The 22,716-nt window shown below is 37.8% G+C and overlaps 1 protein-coding gene and 1 long non-coding RNA gene across 2 annotated transcripts in view; one reads left to right on the plus strand and one right to left on the minus strand.

Moving 5' to 3' along the window:
* Positions 1-90: 90 nt before the first annotated feature.
* On the plus strand, positions 91-16,402 carry LOC124628819 (uncharacterized). Its single transcript, XR_006983528.2, has 4 exons — positions 91-233; positions 377-447; positions 3,730-3,835; positions 15,962-16,402. It is a non-coding gene; the product is annotated as an uncharacterized LOC124628819 (long non-coding RNA).
* opn4b (opsin 4b) overlaps positions 6,214-22,716 on the minus strand; it is a 27,776-nt gene continuing 11,273 nt past the window's right edge. The window contains exons 3-11 of the mRNA NM_001200264.1: positions 22,365-22,498; positions 19,288-19,491; positions 19,020-19,191; positions 17,556-17,723; positions 14,322-14,429; positions 12,816-12,996; positions 12,511-12,702; positions 7,924-7,989; positions 6,214-6,999 (exon numbers count right to left, since the gene is read on the minus strand). Coding sequence (NP_001187193.1) covers positions 6,754-6,999; positions 7,924-7,989; positions 12,511-12,702; positions 12,816-12,996; positions 14,322-14,429; positions 17,556-17,723; positions 19,020-19,191; positions 19,288-19,491; positions 22,365-22,498 — 1,471 coding nt within the window. The 3' untranslated portion in view covers positions 6,214-6,753. The remainder of the gene's footprint in view (positions 7,000-7,923; positions 7,990-12,510; positions 12,703-12,815; positions 12,997-14,321; positions 14,430-17,555; positions 17,724-19,019; positions 19,192-19,287; positions 19,492-22,364; positions 22,499-22,716) is intronic.

Below are 22,716 nucleotides of genomic sequence, written 5' to 3' on the forward strand. Positions count from 1 at the left end.
AGAATAGCCATCCACTGCAAAAAGCGATAGCACTCAAGTCCTCAGGGTCCATATTTGGTGTGTAAGGGGACACCCTGAGATACCAAACCCCTATGATTCACAGGGCAAATATAGCCTCTTCTTAGGCCAACACCTTTTTTTTTGTTGCTCTGCCTCTGTGGCCATCCAGTGAGCAAAGTGCACCCCAGAGTGGTGGGAAGAAACTTGCTAACAAGAAAAGGGCATTTGTTGATGTAAGTGGGATGGGAAGTGGCTGGCAAGCACACTGCCTGCCTGTAAATGGTTTTCTAGTTAATCTAGATATTTTATGGCATTCTAGTTATACTTGTCTGCTTGACATTCAGCTTTGACATTGTTAAATTGATCCCATCTCAAGGTTCCACATTATGTTGTGGCTCTCAATATTACACAGTGCTGCCTCCTGACAGCTGATCCACGGAAAACCAGGTAATTAAATGATGCCGGTACAAGCAGAAGGTCTCATCAGATGCCTTCATATATTGTTTGATTATGTAATTGAGTTATTATTATTAAAAAAAAAACAAAAAAACACACACAAACTGAATTTCCTGATCGTGAAACCTTATCAAAAATAAGTTGATTCAACAAAGCACGCCATATGCAGTAGTAATTTAGAGAAATATCCCATGAATTTCATAACATTTTCATAAAGTTTCTAAAATAAATTTGCTTGGATTGTGATTAATTGCAAAAACATTTTCAGTTTTTGACTGTTATTATTGCTTTAATAGATTTATCATCAAGTTTGAGGACTAGTGTGGTATACAGGTGCATCTCAAAAAATTTGGATATCGTGGAAAAGTTTGTTTTTTTCCATAATTTAATTCAAAAAGTGAAACTTTCATATATTCTAGATTCATTACACATGAAGTGAAATATTTCAATCATTTTTGTGTTTTAATTTTTGATGACTACAGCTTACAGCTCATCTCCAGTATCTCAAAATATTAAAATAAAGAATTCATAATACAGAAATGTTGCAGTGTTGCATTCCTAGTGTCAAGCCACTCCTGAACCAGTGACAACATCAGAAGCATCTTAACTGGGCTAAGGAGAAAAAGAACTGGACCATTGCTCAGTGGTCCAGAGTCCTTTTTTCAGATGAAAGTAAATTTTGCATTTCATTTGGAAATCAAGGTCCCAGAGTCTGGAGGAAGAGTGGAGAGGAACAGAATCCAAGGTGCTTGAAGTCCAGTGTGACGTTTCCACAGTCAGTGATGATTTGGGGTGCCATGTCATCTGCTGGTGTCGGTCCACTGTGTTTTCTCGAGTCGAGAGTCGATGCTACGTCTACCAGGAGATTTTAGATCACTTCATGCTTCCATCTGCTGACAAGCTTTATGGAGATGCTGATTTCCTTTTCCAGCAGCACTGTGAACCTTCCCACAGTGCCAAAACTACTAGTAACTGCTTTACTGATCGTGGTATTACTGTGCTTGATTGGCCAACCAACTCACCTGACCTGAACCCCATAGAGAATCTATGAGAGACACCAGACCCGACAATACAGACAAGCTGAAGGAAGCTATCAAAGCAACCTGGACTTCCAGAACACCTCGGCAGTGACACAGGCTGATTGCCTCCATGCCACCCCACATTCATGCAGTAATTCGCCCTGACCAAGTACTGAGTGCATAAATTAACATACTTTTCTGAAGGTTGACATTTCTGTATTATAAATCCTTTGTTCTAATATTTTAAGATACTGAATTTTTGATTTCCATGAGCTGTAAGCCATAATCATCAAGATTAAAACAAAAAAGCTTGAAATATTTCACTTTATGTTGAATGAATCTAGAATATATGAAAGTTCCACTCCTTGAATTAAATTAAACTTTTTCATAGTATTATTATTATTATTATTTTTTTTTTTTAGATGTACCTATAATAATACATAAATAAGCAGATAAATTGTAATGACATATTCCATATTGCATTCCAAATCCAATTACTTTCTAGGTTGTATCACAGGATACAAAATGTGAAGCATTTCAGTGGAGGTGAATACTTATGCAAGGCACTGTAACTGTCTAATGTTGCAGATTGCAGTGGGGTGACTAAAGTTTGGTAACGCAATATAAAAGTTCATTGTCCAATTTAAGTCTGCCACATTAAACAGATATCAATAGTCATGAAAACAGACGCAATGCTTTACGCATTAACTTATTCATTCATACTGCATCTGCATGAATGTTTGTAGACAGTTGGAGGAACCCTACACCTTTGTTGCTTAAATACAAACGTAGAGATATTTTAAAAGTCATACCTGAGTAGTTTATTCTACACTGGCATCAGTGACAGATTTAAGGTAACTAAAGCAAAACTGCCATCTGCCGATTCTGCTATGGTTTACCCAAGAGGAAGCATCAAAATCGGTCACAGTGCACACAAGGTACACATTTTTACTTCAAGTGGAGGCAGCATAAAATACAATACTTACACACACTGATAAAGAGTCAAAGTTTGTGGGTAAAAGGGCACGGGCTCTGTTCTTGAGCATATTTTTTTAGGCTTTAAATTGCTAACTTTATTGATTTTAATCACAGTTAGTGGTGGTCCCATTGTCCTCGTTACTGTAAGTGTCCAATCCGCAGGTCCATTTCCATGATCCTTGTCCATTTCCAATCAAACACTAGTTGCAGTGAGAAACTAATTTGACATTGAAAACCAGCCAACAACCTAACTTTGGTTGGAACAATTCCAGTGCTGAATAGGGTTTGTTTAATAAACAATACAAAGAATTTACAGCATAAATAACATTGTATCAGATTTACACTTAAAACATAGAAACTTAGATACTTTTGGATCATTAAAACATAGACACTTGAATGGTCATACCATGTAATCTAGGATGCAAAGGTTAAATTATACACATTAAAAAAATGAAATATTGAGTCTTGGGTATTGTCAGGATGTGAGAAAAACAGCATACACAAGCCTCAGACAGGAATTGGAATCAGACAAGTTGATTCATTGAGGTATACAACTTCTTTCTGGATAATTAATTGGTTTGTCAACAATAAAAACAAAATGCAAAGACAAAGTCACATTCTTATGACATAACAATCTACCTTGTTTTACATTTATGTACTGGAAGCAATAATAACTTAGACTAGCATAATTAAGGGAAATGACACAAATATATACACAGACAATAAATAAATGAAAGGACAAGTTACAACAAAGACAAACCATTCTTTTAAACTTTACCATCTACAACACACTGTTCAGAAAGAGAGATTAAAGCAACAAAATTTACACAAAACACAATATCTCCAGCCTTTTATCAGTGGGATTCAGTGGGAGGAGTGATCTCTTTTGCAGTATATTCAGAGACATCCCATCAGAGAGATAGCAAAGACATTAGGTGTGGCCAAATCAAGTATTTGTTACTTTCGTAAAATGAAACAATGAATGATGGAAAGAGAAGATGGTGCAGGTATGTATGGCTGCCAGTGTAACTAGTTCCTTTGTATTTATTAATGAAGCGACTACTAACAACAGCAACAGAATGAATTGGCTGAAGTGTACAGGGCTATATTTTGTGCTCAGATTCAGTCAAATGCTTCAAAAGCCATAGGACAATGGTGTGACACATACTGCGAAAGCAAACCAGACTTTTTTAAGGCAAAGAAGTTGACTGTTCTGCAATGGCCAGGTCAATCAGCTGACCTGAATCCAACTGAGCATGCATTTTACTTGCTGTAGGCAAAATGGATGACAATACCCCTGCAAAACCAGCAGGAAGAACCAGGGAAGAAATCCAGCAGGAAATGAAGACAGCAGCGGTAAAGTCCTGGCAGAGCATCACTAAGTAAGAAACCCAATGTCTGGTTATGATGATGGGTTCCTTACTTCAGGCAGGATTTGCAGCCAAGCATTAAAAATGACAATTTAATTTATTATTGTTAGTTTGTCCAATTACATTTTGGTCCTTAAAAAGGAAGTCGGGGTAGGGGGTGGGGGCTTGGAGACAGCAGTGGTAGACAGCTACTATAACAAAAACGTAGTCCAAATATTTATGGACCTGGCTGTATCTCACTTAGCATATGATAGCCCTTGGTACTTTTCCACCTGACACAATACAATTTGGCTGTTCTTTTTGCAAGACTACTTTGAATACCGAACAGAGATATAAGAGTGGCGCTAGAAACAGATCACTGATTGTCAAACTTTTTTTCCCTCATAGAGCAGATAGCTGAGGATCAGATTATTAACATCAATGTCCAGGACATACAGTCCTCTCTGAAAGTACTGGAACAGCAAGGCCAGTTCTATATGGGTTTATGAAGTGACCTATCAGTCACGTGTTCCAATATTTTTGACCAGTTGAAAAAATGGGTGGGTTCGAACAAAAGGTGCCATGTTCTAAGTTGTTTAACACATCTAGACGTAAATATGACGATCTGAAAGCTGAAATTTTGAGCTCTTTTGAGCTCAAACCTGATTGCCTAACCTGTTTCACATAACCTTCTTATTTCAACTTGCCACAACGCTATTAGTCCTAAATTGCCCCGTCCCAATTTTTTTGGAACGTGTTGCATGCATCAATTTCAATATAAAAGTTTATCTTAAAAAACCCCAACTATGCAGTTGATTAGGTAAAACATCAAATAGCTTGTTTTTATACATTTTTTGTTTAAATAGGCCTACAAGTCAAAGTACATTTACAATTCACTCCTCTTTGTTTTTATTAGCATTTTCCATACTGTCCCAACTTTTTCGGAATTGGGGTTGTGGTAAAAAACAAAAAAACAAAAACAAAAGAAAAGCCTTTAATGTGCAGGTCTGGGCAAATCTATGATTGGTAGTGTATGTAAAAATTTAAATGGAGAAGAGACCGATAAGATGTAACGATAAAGGTAACACAGAATGGTGCATGGAATTTAATTTCTCACTGGGAATAAATGAATCATTTATAACTAATGACACATTTAGCACCTGATTAAGCCATGGAGATCGGTTCTAATGGATATCCGACATCAAGACCTGGGTCGACAAGCACGGCATGTGGCTGCCGTAACGCATAACCATGACTGATAAGATATAAACCATGTGTTAGCATAAAGGTCAGCATTACATTGAGTGAATTCCAGCCAATCACTTGAATGTTCTCACCATCAAAACCTACTGTGTCAATCCAAAAATATTTTCAGATCAAAACAAGGTGAGCACATCCTCTCATTCCTAAAAAGGAACAATGCAAAATATAGTTGAGCGTGACCTGAATGGTACTAAAGCCCACCACCTGATACACCATGTGTGAAAAGAACATTAAGTGGATCAGCCTTTCGACAAAAACTAATCTTGTTAAAAGCATTCTCTAGTAATCCTCCAGGAACCCGTAAGGCTGCCATATTAATCCCACTAAAGTATTTCCAATAATGCAGTCAAAAAGAAAATCCTTCCTCTGATGGGTATATTGTGCTTAAAGTCTAGCAGCAGTTATTTCATTTACTGTAAATAAATGATTCACATCTGATGAGCAGTATCGGGTAATGGTGGTATGATTTAAAAGAAACCAATGCTGAAAACTATATAAACAAGACCTTTTGGATTATGTCACAGCATTACACTGCTTGAGTGTTGAAAATGTATTCAGTGGAAGCTAGAGAAACATATCACTAGTGAGGTATTCAACACATGACTTTTACATATATTCTACTTTCATGAATATCAAGACTCAGTTATTTAAGTTCATCTTGTGACTCATGGAGCAAAGTATAAATGTAATAATTGTGAGAATCCAAGGAAAATAACTTTTTTTTTTCTTCCTGAATATCTTTTCGATTAACTTATTTTCACTAGTAAATACCACGTTTGTTTTCCATACTATAATATAATTTAATAAGAATACCTAAGAGAAATGTAATTGTAACTGTAAGTAACTGCCAAAATAAGCAAAAATGATCACCCACCAGTCTGTGCAGTGGCTCGTATGTTAGTGGATATACAATATTGGATCATATCTTGATAGAAAAACTGGAATATTTACAACACATAAGAAATGTAGCATTATAAGTTATAAGAAATAAAGCAAATCAAACAAATAAAATTAACAAAAATACTCAGTGAAATTAAAAGTGACTGACTAAATATCTGTGAACATTTTCGATCTATATTATTGCAAAAATATGTTCAGTAACACTAAATAGCAGTGGTTGATAAAATAAAATGTATACTGTGAACAAATAGTAGTTCACTGAAACTTTATTCTCCTGCATAACAGTGAACAGCAGTTGATGATGAAATAAAACTTATATTGGGAACAAACAGCATTTTGCTGAAAATCAGGCTCCATGTGATTCATTGTCCCAGGTTGGAATTTGAGGATTTTATTTGAGGATTTATTGCCCTGCCGTACAAGTGATTTTGTCCATTGTATTTCTGTAAAAGCATAGTATTTGTTCCGAATTGGCTAGACGTGGTGTGCTGCTTCCTTTGTCAGCAGCAGATAGCAGAAAGCTTTGCCCAGACTTTGTAGTTAAATCTCTGCAGGCAGTTCTGTCTTCCTGAAACCTGCTAAGGGAAGACACTCTGCACTGCAGAAACCTTGAGCTGTACCTCGACACTCTCTTATCTCTGGAGATCACACATGTACATACACACAGAATGAAACAGGGTGAATGCACCGTTTCAAAACCTGCACAGCAAGATGACAGATGTTATAACATTTTAAAATGAAAAGAAAAAGTGCATACTCGTTATTTTCATGGACAGGGCAGTTGTTTTTCAGATTTTATGCTGAGGAATGGTGATGTTAGTAGTATTATTGCAGGCCTGTGACGTGTTCACTTGATCCATCAGAAGAGGCTCCATGCTGACAGAGGCCACCGGAGAAATGCTGGGGAGGCATTTAGAAGGGTGGCTATTGGTCCCATCAGAGAAGAGGGCAGGATGGGACTCAGAGGTTACAACAATGGAGGGAATAGGAGCTGTCAGCTTCTTGTGCTCAGCCTGATCTGAGATCTCACACGGCTAAGAGACAGAGGAAAAATTGTGTCATTATATGTTTACCTTAAACAACTTTTCTGACCTAGTTTTAAATTTCATTTCAAGACTGACTGATGATATCGAAATAAAACTGCGGGGGGAAATGTACGTTGCATAAACGAAAAGCACAGAAGAAATTGCTGCCAAGGCATTGATAAATGGTTGAACACTTTCTATACCAGTCAAGATGAACGATCAAGTATTAGAACACGTGCATTAATATAAACGTGTGATGTGCCCATAACCTTCATAGAAACTGTCATAGAAAATTAATCAACACCTTCTGACCATTCAGAATCGAGAATACAACAGCACTGTAGTAGCTAAACTAGTTAACCCTCTGGGCCCCAAGCCATAACTGAGCATTTTATCATAATCTCTTTCTACTGTTTGTTCCTTCTAGATCTTCCTCTCTTTTGCAGTTACAAGTAAGGGAGATTCAAGTAATATGTTTCCGTCTAGAAATGAGGCCATACTGGTGTATAACCCCTTACACACATGCAAGAGTTGATTTACTCAGTGAAGGATATTGTGATCAAATAAAATATGCTTGGATTAGGATGAACTAATAAAGGCTTACATTTACTTTGAAACTCTTAACAGTGATCAGGAAAGCAGTTTCAGGCACCAGGAATTAAAAATGTTCTACTGAATCTCTTCATGACAAACTATTGAGGCCTATGAACGGTTTATTGATCAAACACAGTCGCTGTCCCTGTAGATTTCACAAGATTAATATCTACCAACAGTAGAGACGCTGTCATTTTTTCGCCTGAAATTAAATCCTGCTTGTGTGTATATTACTCACGAAGTCGAGCTTTACTACTGCATTACTGCATTACTGCATTACATCACATATACACTGAACAGATTACACTGAAGTCACTAAATCAATGGCTTTGCACTTACACTGAAGAGCAGATGATTGGACTGGATGGACTCAGTCATGGAGATGTCATCGTTGTCCAACACAGTCTATAAAGCCACAGACCAGAATAAATTGCTTCAGTACTACTTACTCAGACTTACACTTACTAATACCTACATGCAGCATATATTTTTTCCATGCCACTAAAATATTGCTTGGTAACACTTTCAGAGTAGATCAGATCCATTATAAATTATGAACACATTCATAACATGTTATAATGTTATAATGCATTATTGTCATGTAATGGAGGTTGGGACGGATGCAAATGCAGATAAGAGCTTTATTAGAGAAAAGCAGACAAATCCAAATCGTGAATCAATATCATAGTCAAAAATAGGCAATGGGTCAGGTGATCAACAAACGAGCACAAACGAGGCTAAACTAGAATCAAAGAAAGCTAGGCAATAAACAAGATCAAAACCATGACATGAAACACGAGGAACAAAGGCTTGGCACGGTGATAGCACTCAATACTTCGCCTTGAACAATGAGACAGGAGGGGTTTAAATACTAAACGTAATCAGAGGGAAAACACAGAGCAGCTGATTACCGTGATGAAACATATGGGAACCAACCAATGACAATACAGGGCTGGAGGGAGACAGGACAGAAATCATAACAAATGCACACGTGTCAAAAGTAAACAAAGTCAATGTCATCTTAAAACCCGGAAGCGGTAGCGCAAGGGAAAATTGTGATAGAGCCCCCTAACCCCCCCTAAACCCTACTCCGCGAGCGCTAAAAAACACTCCCTCCCCCAGTGGTCCTGGCCCTCTGGCTGGAGCTCTGCAGGTGAGACCACCTCGTGAGTCTCTGGCGGGAGGTCTTGAGATGAGGTCACCACGTTGACCTCCGGCTGGAGCTCTGAAGCTGAGACCACCACTTGGGTCTCAGGTTGGAGCTCTGGAAATGAGGTTGCCACATTGACCTCTGGCTGGAGCTCTGCATATGAGACCACCTTGTAGGTCTCAGGCTGGAGCTCTTGCGATGAGGTCGCCATGTTAACCTCCCGCTGGAGCTCTGCAGCTGAGACCGCCATGTGGGTCTTAGGTTGGAGCTCTGGAGACAAGGGCGGCACATTGAACTCCGGCTGGAACTCTACGGGTGAGACCACCTTGTGGGTCTCAGGCTGGGGATCTGGGATTGAGGCCATCTTGTAGGTCGCGGGCTGTAGCTGAGGTCGCTATGTTGACCTCCAGCTGGAGCACTGCAGGTGAGACCACCTTGTGGATCTCAGGCTGGAGCTTTAGGGAGGAGGTCACCCTGTTTGACTGCTCATAATAGTTGGTGATCGGAAGGGCAGGTTTATCTGCCAGGCTGACACCCCTCGCCTCCCAAAAAAAAAAGTTCCAAGTCATCCTTGGATCCTAGACTCCCAAATGTGATTACAAATAATCCCACAAACTGAGTTACATTCTCAAGTTCCCTGGATCTCTTGGCCACTAGGAGCTGCACCCATTGGCGGGCTGGGCCGAAGAGCTAGGACCACATGAACTTGAGCCATTGTTTCTCGTCGGGTTTGGGGTCTGCTAGGCTAGAAAAATAGAACTGGCAGTCAAGAAGAAAATATTCAGGGTAGCCAAAAAACCCATCATATAGATCTGGGAGATCTATGACAGTCCACTGGGGAAACTGGATTGAATCCAAAGCTAGGACGGTTTGCTTAGTTTCCCTAGTGTAACGTCTCCTCAGTCTTCCTGCTACATCCATGTTGGGGCAAAGTATTTTGTCACGTAATGGAGGTTGGGACAGATGCAAATGCAGATAAGAGCTTTATTAGAGAAAGGCAGACAAATCCAAATCGTGAATCAATATCGTAGTCAAAAATAGGCAATGGGTCAGGCAATCAGCAAACGGGCACTAACAAGGCTAAACTAGAATCAAAGAAAGCTAGGCAATAAACAAGATGAAAACCATGACACAAAACACATGGAACAAAAGTTTGGCATGGTGATAACACTCAATACTATACCATGAACAATGAGGACATAAGGGGTTTAAATACTAAACGTAATCAGGGGGAAAACACAGAACAGCTGAATACAATGATGTCACATACGGGAACCAACCAATCACAATACAGGAGCGTAGACAGGACAAAAATCATAACAAATACACACGTGTCAAAAGTAAACAAAGTCAATGTCATTGTAAAACCAGTAAGCGCACACTTGTGCTTCGAGCTTCGGAGCACGCTGCATGCTACAATGCTAGCACAAGGGGAAATCATGACAATTATAATGTTATGTCTACCAGCATTTGAATGTTTTTATTGTATTCTTTATTTTAAATGCTATTGCCTTACACTTACATTTTGATGGCATCTGCTGGCTTGCTCCAAACAATATCTCAATAAAATCTTATCTTAATGTTATAATTATTTATAAAAATGCATTAAACTTTATAGCTGTCTTTATTGTGTGGTATAAATTAAGACGATGCATTATAAGTAGGGTTCATAACATATTACATCACTAATACCATGAGACCTGTCTTGATTTTTCTCGCTATTACATCTATTTTACCAGATGGATTATCAAACTAAAAAACTATACTGACAGAAGTTATTGCAATTAATATTGCAGTTTAGTTTTGGTCTTGATAAAATTGTGAGAAATCTCACTTCACTCACAAATGCAATGTATAAAGTATTAATAATCTATACTCAGAAATGAAAATCAGGGTAGTTCTCAGTATGGAGCTTATTATTATTATTATTATTATTATTATTATTATTATTATTTAAATTAAATTGTCATATAATGTGTTTCAAACATCAATATAAGTCTGTTAACAGTTTATAAATGCATTATAAACATTGCTATAAAATGTAAAGCCTTTTCATAAATAATTATAACTGTGTATAATGAATGCATATTACATTAATTAATTTAATTATAGGTTATTATGCATGTATTTCAACCCTCCCGTCTGTCATAATCTTTACTCCTGCTTTGCTCAGCCTGTTTGCCACTGGGCTTTTGGCAGGTGATAGTAAATGTGGCATGTCTGAGAAGAGTGCCACTTAGTGGACACATTAGTCACATTTCTCTGACACAAGTCTTGTGAACACGAGGCTGTTTCTGGGGATTATCTCAAAGATCAACAGATTAGACGCAGAGAACTATACACTCTGTCATAATCACTCAGTTCTAACGATCCACAGCACGTGACCTAAATCAAGCTGCTCTTTCAGGCCACATACTGATCTGACCAGATTACATTCCCTTCAGAAGTTATTGGGGCAGAAAGAGACCAAAATCAATATTTTGGTTTAATTTTAATAACTAAGTCATTTATTTCTTTTCCCATATAATACAATTAAATATGTGCCTGGGAATAAACAAATAGTGGTTATTTATTTCTCAGGTAAATTAGGGGAGAGGAACAATTCATGTATTTAATCCATTAAGAGTAGAAAATAATAAGGATACTTATACTTAAACAGAACTAGTTACAATGAATTAGATGGGGGCCTCTGGGTGTTGTAATTTTCTAGCCCTTAAGTTAACCTTGAATATAAAAACAGCAGAACCAAGATTATGTTGTCTACAATAATTGATGTTATAATAATGTTTTGGGTTGTATTACTGCAGTACTGTAAGTGAGTGATGCTGTGTTCATGACCAAGTGAGAAGTGGGAAGTTTTTGACTTCCCATTAGGAACGATACTTTAATTATTTAAATGGTATTTTGCTTTTTGCAAGATTTATTATTATCCCCCCCAACATTTTCTCCCTAATTTAGTCATGGCCAATTCCCACCCTCTAGTTAGGTCTCCCCTCTCATGCGACAACTACCAAGCAGAAAGGGCAAAGGCTGTCCCATGCTTCCTATCAAATTCTGCTCATGTAACATTGGGGGGCGGAGTAACACTCTTGGAGGAAAGTGCTATCCGCCTATTTCTACATCATGAGCTCACAGATGCCCGTGATTGGCTAGTGTCGCTGTGATTGATAGAGGAGTATACCACCCCTCCCTGAGAGCGTGGCCAATTTTTGCTCTCTTGAAACCCCTTAATGCACCACCATTTCCCACTTCAGATACCTGAAGCAGTGAACACTAATGAGGGAAGTAGCAGGTTCTGAGTTGGAAAATCCTGAGTTCCCACTCGTCATGAGCCAGCATGAGATCCAAGCATCTGAGATAATGAGTCGTTACTGATTTACAAACTAAGCTACAATTAGATATGATTGACAGGATTAACAGGTAATAGGTGGTTTAATTTAATTTTCAATTGAGAAGTAAATATTGACAGCTATATCATAAAAATTGTGCTTTAGATATTGTGTAGTCAGTATGAACAAGAAAGGCTTTGCAGGTAAACATGGCTTCTCGAAATTCAGCCACACTATGACAAGAATATTATTATTATCTGTCACACAGCTCTGACAGTTAAAACCACATGTTTTCATCAGTCATCCTTACAACAAAAATCTACAAGGTCAAAGGAAATTTCTCTGGAACTGCTGGAAATAACTTGCATAACTATGCTCCTAATTTCACAGATCCAGGCGATCTGAACTATCACAAATGCACAAACAATAATGTGGACTCTTACTCACGCTGATATAAGTATAGCCGGTGAGGTTTAGACCTGTATCACCAGGACTTCTGTTGATGCTGACTGAGTCTCGGCCCCTCACCTTCACCTTTAGAGAGCTGCAGTACTTATAGTCAGACAGCTCTTTACGGCCCTCGTACGACACCTGACGGGAAAGAGCACCTGCCATGTCCACCTCTGTGTCCGTCAAAGCCTGAGATAGATACAGAGAAATAGAGTAGCAGTGATGGTCTCAACCTCACACTGACAGAATCAAATACTCAGTGAAAGGAAAACTGCGATGAACGGGTAAAGATGTGTTCATACAGACTCGCTGTCGGACATCGAGGACAGGCGCGTCTTGCTCGTTTGACGTACACTGGCTTCTGAAACCTGGCTGGTCACAGTGGAGCGCCGTGTGGACATAAAACTGCTGCTAGTCAAGCGTTCTCCATGAGGAACACACAGTAGCACACCCAGACATGGAATATACCTCGCTAAAGCAGATCTGACCCAACACAGGAAAACGAGTGGAGAGGAAGAAAATTTAAAACACAGAACACAAGAGCAAATTTTGGACGAACTTGAATAATATTTTCTTTAAGATCAGGGAAAATTGTAGTCTGAGATGAAGCATATCATAAGAGTGACTCGGCAAAATTTATATTAAATGTTATATTCCTAAAAATATGCCATAAATATTGTTTTGTAGGGTCATTTAGTTAAAAAATAATAATTTATGGTTAAAACAGTAATACAGATTATAATTCTGAATGACAGTATTTTCAGACTTTTTCTACTTTTCGTGTATTTTCCCAACATGCAACTTTATGAGACAACAAAAAATCAATGGTGGGATGTCAAAATATTTCTTAGATATTAAATATCTTCTGTAAAATCTACAGACTTTAGCTGTAAAAAGACATGACATATAGACACAACATACAGTATAGATAGACAATACATGAAGCACTCATGTGCACAATATATTGTGTTGTTATTATAACAAATTTTACTGAGGAGAAGCACACCATTGGCTCATTTTTTAATTCATGTAAAACCCCATACTTCATTCTAATGGTACAGAATGAACACTTTGTTCACTGTTCATTGATGTTCTCTTTAACATTTAATGCCTGAGTATAGTTTTTGACTTGTTTGAAAAGTATAACTTCTGTTTGAAAATTGTAATTTGACAAAAACTGTGTTTTCATATAGTACTGTGCAAAGGTTGTATACACATGGAAAATATAATGTAAAGCAAAGATGCCTCAAAAATGAAAACAATAAAAATAAAAAATAAAAAGTTTCTAAATATTAATGCATTTACCCTAAAAAGTAGGAATCTGGAGCCTATCCCAGGGAGCATCGGGCACCTGGACAGGGTGCCAATCCATCGCAGGGCACAATCACATACACACCCATTCATACACTACAGACACTTTGGACATGCAAATCAGCCTACCATGCATGTCTTTGGACTGGGGGAGAAAACCGGAGTACCCAGAGGACATGAGAACATGCAAACTCCACACACACAGGGCCACGGTGGGAATCGAACCCCCGAGCCTGGAGGTGTGAGGAGAATGTGCTAACCACTAAGCCACCGTGCACCCTAGCTCCGATTAATTCAATTTTATTCAATTAAACTTTTCAGTACCCTCAAGACAATCATAATGAGTCAAGGCTTGGCACTTCCTAATACAAGTGTGACAAGATTACAGTCAGCAGTCACTCGCCTCACCAACACAATCAATCCTATGGATTTTTGTTCTTGCCCGCTTCACTCAGCAGCATCACTTAAGATGGACAACAAACAGTGCAGTGAAATACCTGTATTTTGGATGCGTGATGGCATAAATGATGGGGTTGTGGATAGCTGAAGCCTTGGCAATCACAGCAGGAACAGAGTTCATGTACGGGGTGAGCAAGTCAGCGTAACTACATGGAGAGAATTCGATCAAATCATTGTAGTATAAACACTTCAACACAACAGAGGTGAAAAAAATGAGTAAAACCACAAATATTCACATGTGCAATCTACTTGCCAGTGACATTCAGCAAATAAATAAATAAATAAATAAATAAATAAATGTGTGTGTGTGTGTGTGTGTGTATATATATATATATATATATATATATATATATATATATATATATATATATATATATATATATATATATATATATGCAAAAATGAAAAGATTTGAATGAGAGACTATAATATTCACATTACGGTTAACATTACATTAAAGATTTAGACAACTAATTCTAGTTATCCTTTACAAGAGGAAGTGTTAACCTCTTAAAGTCAGAATTCGTTATTCAGTTATTCAAATTAAAGAACAATATTCAGTACCTATTATGAATTATTCAGTAACTACAGAGAGGACTGCAAGTCTGGACCTGCCAAAAGGTCATGGGAGTTTAAGAAGTTAATAAGTATTGCAGATTTAAAAAATAAATAAATAAAAAAAATCATATCTGCATTAGTGGCCTAATAGATTTAATTCATTTAGTATTAATCATGACAGCAAAGTTATAACATTTCAATATTGTATTTTCTAAGAACACTTTTTAAAATGCATTTAAATTCTTTGAGAGAGCATAAACGCGCTACACGGAGACAGATGGTAGGATCTAAGTGCAGAGTTAATTAAATCAGAGGAACAAACACAATAGGTAATCGTAAAGCAAGGCAGAGAAGCCAAAATCACAAAAATGAGTCAGACCAAAAGATGAGGCAAAAGGTGAAAACACACACTGTCTTTTTGGGTAAGAGGCAACTTAGCACATCTATTATTGGCTTATTATTATTATTATTATGCTTCCTTGCAAAAATGCTCCAAATCGATGAAATTGCGAGGCGGTCTCCTATGCTCAGCCCTCTTCAAATTATTCCACAGGATTTTAGTAGGATTTAGATTTGAGCTCTGACTGGACCATTCAAAAAATGTTGAAGCCATAGCTTTGTTGATTTGGATTTGTGCTTTGGGTTTTTATAATGCAAGAAGGTGAAATCTTTCTTCATCATGGAGCTTTCTATCTATAATTCCTTCGATGTTGATTAGAGCCCCAGTCCCAGCTGAAGAGAAGCAGCTCCATAACTTGATGCTCCCACCAACATGCTTCACTGTAGGTATAGTGATCTCTGGATGATAAGCTGTCATGTTTTTGCACCAATATTTTAGAATTATGCCTAAAAAGTTCTACCTTGGTCTCATCAGATCATAACACATTTTGTTGCGGTCAATCAGAATCATTTCACTGATGACAGGTGTATGATAATTACTTTTAAATAAGAGTTTAAATGTGATTTGATTCATTCTAAGCACAGTCACATAAGAAATGTTCTGTTTGTTTTCCTAAAATGTTTCTTTGTTTTTCACTTGAATTTTGTTGGTTGCTATATCACATTAAACATGGAAAACACTTTTACATCCATCCATTTTCTACCACTTACTCCTTTTCAGGGTCACGGGGAACCTGGAGCCTATCACAGGGAGCTTCTGCACAAGGCAGGGTACACCCTGGACAGGGTGCCAGTCCATCACAGGGCACAATCACACCCCCATTTCATACACTACAGACACTTTGGACATGCCAATCAGCCTACCATGCATGTCTTTGGACTGGGCGAGGAAACCAGAGTACCTGGAGGAAGCCCCCACAGCACTGGGAGAACATGCAAACTCCGCACACACATGGCCCCAGTGGGACTCGAACCCCGGACCCTGGAGGTGTGAGGCGAATGGGCGAACTAGAAGGTTGTGAGTTCAAATCCCAGCCCTGCCCAGGACTTTTTAAGAATTACCCTTAAGCCTTGCCTATATACTTAAATTAGATTTTGGCTCTAACTTGTTACTTTGCTGTTTGCCATATGAATACATTAACAAAACAAAACAAACCAACAAATAAAGACTTTTTCAAGACTTTTGCCTATTTTCCGCTCTAGCTATTATCTATTATCACAACTGGGGCAGATTTTTTCCACAATTACAGTATATTATCTCTCCTTTCTTTAGCTATCAGCTATTTTAAATTGTTATAATTTAATGACACAATTAAAAATATAAACATTACAGACAATTTAATAAATCCTTTGTAATCTACACATGGACTCGGTCCACTGTGAAATAAAAACTCAGCATATTGATGCATCCAGTTGTTCCTAATCTAATGTTGCGTTGTTCTGGTATTTTAACTTGGAGTTAAAAGACATATTAGAGCCTGAAAATGACATCCTGGTTTTCTATATAGAAATGCTTTCAAATTCAAGCTCGTTGTGTTACTTTGGTGTGCTTCTGAGAAGCTTGTTATAGAAAAGGATTATGGTATTTGTGTTATGTTAAGCTTTAGAAGCCTTGTTGGGATTGAAAACATGGATTTCTCAGGGATGCACCATCTGGGACATTCTTAGCCTGTTTATTTCCAGAGAGCCTAGCTATAATCAGAGAGTAATAATGCATAGTGTGTACTAAAACAGCTGCAGTATTGTAATAACTGTGATGATTTTCACATTTTTAGAGTCACTTTGCCCACTTCCTGTTCTACTTCCAAGTTCTACTTTCATCCATGATTTCATCCATGAAGTTAACCTCCATGCCAGCTGCTGGACAGCATGCTCCATCATGTGATCATGGTCAACCTATCCACACTCTCAGTCACCAGATTCTCAGTCTCGATCCAGCATCTTGTCTGTGATGTTACTGAGCTGTTTTTACTTGCTTGTCTGTTTGGTTTGGACCCAACTCACATTAAGATGTCTGCTCATTTGGATTTTGCACATGGAAACCCTTCCCAAAAGCAGTTTATGCCGAAGACTCTATAGGCTATATAGTTTCATATTTTACAAGTGTTCAGCTGTTTGAATAAAAACACTTTTCACTGCTGGGATCATTTCTATATCATTTAAAATATTTATATAATCGAACATTTGGTGAAACCTAACAGAACTATCATTTGACGAATGAATGTGCCCATCCCCAGAATAATTCACAGTACAGAGTTTTGTCCAAATGATAATTTTAAATTAAAACAGTAGATGACATAAATATTGCTCCTCACCCTGCAAATGCCGTCAGAGCCACACAGGAATATGGAGACCAGGAGATCACGTACAACAGAATGACTATGAGAGCCACCTTTGCCATCTTCCATTCACTCTTCAATCGATGGAACTTTTTGATTGAGTCTTTGGTGATTCCTCCTTCCTCACTAATTTTACCCACAGCACTTTAACACAGACATTCAATTCAATTCACAAACTGTATCAACAATACTGATAAGAACATAGTGATAAGAACTAAAGCAAATATCACTTTCCTAAAGGCATAGGATAATAAATGGTTTAATTCAGTGCCTTTCATATTTATTCACTAAGGGTTATTATTAAGTGAGCTTAAACTCCATATACTGTAGTGTTAAACCTGGAATTGAAATGGACTTATTTGGAATTTTCCCAACTTATGTGCAACATACTAATATTTGAAGGTGCAAAATATATTTTTTTTCTTATTGTGTCACAAAGGTTAATTATAGCAGACTTTTGTTGGTTCATTTCCTGGAGTCAATACTTCATGGAACAACCCTTAGCTGCAATTACAGCTACAAGTCTTCTGGGATATGACTCTACCAGCTTTGTACATCTGGATCCTGATATGTTTGCCCATTCTTCTTGGCAAATTGCTAAAGCTCTGACAAACTGGATGGTGTCTGTTGGGGAAGAGCAGTTTTCCAAGTCTTACCACAGATTCTAAGTTAGAGTAAGACCTGGGCTTTGAATAGAGTCATTATGGACAGCATGGTTAGGGTCATCCTATTTGAAAGTGAAAATTTTCTATTTTTGCCATGTATTTGGCTCTATCCATCTTGCACTCAAGTTTCCCAGGCCCTGCTGATAAAAAGCATTCCCCACAACATGATGCTACCACCACCATGAGTCACTGTTAGGATGGTGTTCTCAGTGTGACGAGCAGTGTTGGGTTTCTGCCAAATGTAGCACTTTATGCATTCATACCAGAGAATGTTTTTCCACGTTTTCTGAGTGTCTAAGGTGGTAAACTCTAAATGGGACTTAATGTGGCTTTTTTTCAATAACGACCACTTAGGTACATTGCGGTTCCAGGTTATAAAACCTAAAACAAAACAAAACGAAACAAACACAAGAAAGGGTGAATACTTATGCAAGGCACTGTATTGGGTATTCATAATAGTAAAAACTTTCAAAGAGTCCAATAACTATCAAAACTATTTTGTTTATCCCTAACATGAGTTAAGTTAGATAGCTGAGCAGATTTGTAAAATCACTGTGAGCTTATTTTATAGCACAGATTTTTTAAGGAAATACCTGAGAAAGTTTTTAAATAGAAAATTTGACTTTCGCATTATTCTAACAAAGCTGACCAACATGTTTATATATATATATATATATATATATATATATATATATATATATATATATATATATATATATATATATATATATTATCTGGATAATTCATGTTGGCTAACAGTCATAACGAAACCAACCTGGTGGTGCTGCGAATAGCACGGAAGATGCAGAAATAGCAGTACATAATGACAAACAGAGGGATGAAGAAGACACAGACGAAGAGTAGCATTGTGTAGGCACGAACAGATGGGGTAAACGTCATATAGTCCCATGTGCAGGAGGTCATCAAGCCCTCAGGAACATATGCACCTAGGAAACAATACAACATAGTTAAAGCCATTTTGTGTGTGTGTTTGTTTTTGTGTGGGTGTGATCAAGACAGAAATAGAAACAGTGTCCACTCACTCCATCCAAAAAAAGGAGGAAGGCTCCAGAACAAGGTATACAGCCAGCCTAGGGCGAGGATGCAAAATGCACGCTTATGTGACATCTTGCCGATGGAGGCCAGAGGACGAGTGATAACAATATATCTATCCACAGCAATGATCATTAGTGTGATCATAGAGCACATCCCGAAGAGAGCACCACAAAATGCATACATCTCACAGCCTACAGAGAGAAAGAAAAGAAAGAAAGTTATAGTTAACTATTGTATTCTTATTTACACTTCAAATGCCAAAACTCTACCACCACCATCCGCTCTTTCGACTCTGTCCATCACATTTATTTTCTGTCACTATGGAAATGTCACTTCAATCAGGCAAGCAATGTCAAACTAACAAGCACATAATTTATGTAATTATAGTTACAGTGCTAAATAAAAGGAAAAAAACAAACATGAATAAACACAATTTCACGCTGACAGCCCTGATTACATTTGCCAGCGTCCTGTAACATCTACAAGCCAGGTCAGGGGTCACAGTTAGAACGGAATTAGAAATACACAGCTAAGTTAAGAAAAAAATGAAATAAAGATTTAGGTTATTGTGAATGTGCCCTTGGAACAGAAGATTTACAAAAGAGTCGTCCCTGATCTGCGTGGCACATGTAGCTTCTATACCCTCTCTTCGGATTAGTCATAGAAAAGCTGTACAGTTGTGTTGCACTGCTCAGTAGCATTTGCTGGATTCTGCGCATGACTGAAAAAGCAATCAATGTAATGAGAGCTCAGCTGAGAGCTCAGTCAGTGACATACACTGAAGAAGAACGCACAGTTAGAGGTTCAGAAAGTGAATTAAACACTCCAGGAATAAGCAGGCATCATCAAGCCAAAAGATTTGCCAACATATCAGAAAGAAAGTAAGATGGATGGATGGATAAGAAGGAAGGAAGGAAGGAAAGGTATATGACCCAGATTTGTGATATTTGTCCAACACCTACTAATGCATGGGTCTTTAGCAAATTCATTCAATAAGAAGCAAGTTATATAATCAGCAAAAAATATATATGTGTAATTGGTAGTAGCTGGTATTGTACCATTGCCATGGACACACTTGTCCCACTGGGATTTCCGCATTACACTTTCACCTTCAGTGCTGCATACACCCTTGCTGAAAATGCTATTGTAGCTTATACAAAGAAAGCCATTCACACCAGCCATTCACACCACATATAATCAGTGTAGACTGCAATAAATGAATACGCAATAATAAATACACAAATACAAGTAAATACACAACTTAAATATTATTTCTAAATTACGAAGAACAAATAAAAGGGAAAGGCTGGGAAACTGAGGACGAGACAGAATGCGAGGGAGAGATTTAATCTTTTTTTCAATTGACCAGGAAACAAGCTCAATGTGCTTCGACTTATTCAGTCATCCAGTAACTGCTCTGCTTCAAAAAGAAAAAGGTTTAAAAACAAACTTTCATTAGCGATCAAAGGCTTCCGAGTCTATCCAACTACAGACTGATGTACCCTGCTTGTCAGAAATTTGGGAACATTGCTACATTTTCTGAGAACACAATTTTTTTGTACATAAAGTAGTGTCATTTTTCGTGCTAAATTAAATATTATGCTAAATTATTACAGATTTGTCTATGGCTAAGACCTAAACTCTTGGCAGAGGCAGAAGAAGACATGAGTGATCCACCACTATATTTTACACTGAGTATCAGAGGGTTTTACTATTATGCACTCCCCTTTTTTCACCAAACATGCTAATGTTTTGTGCATTTAATTTTGGTCTCACAAAAAGTTATTCCAGTTGTAACTCCAGTGGAACTTGGTGAACTTCAAGTGTTGCATTTTATGCCTTTTTGAAGGGTTTCAATAGTCCAACCCTAACAAACAACTACTGAAAGTAGTGTATTATGATAGATTTTGCAACTCTCTGTCTGAGGTGCAGGGTGGAGGAGGGCAGTATTCTGCAGTATGAATCTATATGATGTACAGTCCTTTATTAATGCTGCAGGATTACTAAGCAACAATTAATACACTAAACTAGTCTATATGGCCAAAAAAAGGACACCTGACTATCACACCCATTTGCGGCCTTTTCCCAAAATTGTAAACACACAATTGAATAGAAAGTCTTTGTATGCTGTAGCTTTAAGATTTTCCTTCACTGGACCTAAGGGACGCAAAGCTGTTCCTGTATGACAATGTCACTGTGCACAATACGAGCTCCAATGTCTCCATTGAGTGGCCTGAACAGAGCCCTGACCTCAACCCCACTGAACACTGGGATGAATTGGAACATCGATTGCACCCCAGGCCTTCTCACCCAACATCAGTGCCCCAACCTTTCTAATGCTGTTGTGGCTCAATGGAAAAATTCCCACAATCATGCTCCAAATGTGTAGTGGAAATCCTTCCCAGAAGAGTGGAGGCTGTTTTAGCAGAAAAAGGAGGAACAACTCCATATTAATAACCATGGTTTTGGAATGGGATGTTCAACAGGCACATATACGTGTGATGCTCAGGTGTTCACATATTTTTGGCTGTATAGTGCATCTATACTTTATATGTGTTACCTATTCCTATAAAGAAATCTTGTTGAAATTGCTATAACATGATAATAATTAGCCAACATGCTCTTGATACTGTGCTCATATCCTCATGATTAGGAGATTTTTTTTTATATAAATATGGCAGCAATTTTTTATATGACATGCCATTAAATTCAAAGGCCTGAACAAAGCAATTCAAGCCTTAATCTTTATCAAACACATAAATTCATCTGTTTTAGTGGCTTCCTCAACATTGTTTTAATACTTTTATTTCCTTTCATTCTCAACACTGCATGCTTACTGCAGTCATTGTTTAAAAAAAGAAAGAAGGCAATACTAGGTAGAGCAAATACCCTCTATATATAACGAATGAATGAATCGTACACAAAGTACTTGATGTTCAAGGACAGCCTCTAAACCTGATGTGATTTTACACACTTTATCCCCATTTTTGATGGCCTGGAACTGAGCGATTAAATAAGATGAAGGGATTAAACAAACGGGACCCATTGCTGACTGCTGGATTACCTTTCTCTCCAAAGATCCATCTCCTGTGCATGCTGGTAATGAAGAAGGTGGGTGTTTGAGTTACACACATCAGGAAATCAGTTATGGCCAGATTAATAATGAACATGTTGGCTGGTGTTCTTAGGCTTCGACTCCTACAAACGCACATGCAGATGAGAGAGAGAGAGACAGACAGAAAGTTAAAATTGCAATCTCTATGGTTTAGTTAAATATAATTTTGGTTTTTGCATTGGTAGATGTTGATTAGTATTTTGGGAATGTGGCCAGGGGCGAGAGTGTCTCAGTTACTGGTTTTAAAATGTCTACTATTAGTACATTAATGTGACTGAACAATCAGTATAAGCCTCAGAAA

The sequence above is a fragment of the Ictalurus punctatus genome, chromosome 13 (genome assembly GCF_001660625.3).
Source record: "Ictalurus punctatus breed USDA103 chromosome 13, Coco_2.0, whole genome shotgun sequence".
NCBI lineage: Eukaryota > Metazoa > Chordata > Actinopteri > Siluriformes > Ictaluridae > Ictalurus > Ictalurus punctatus.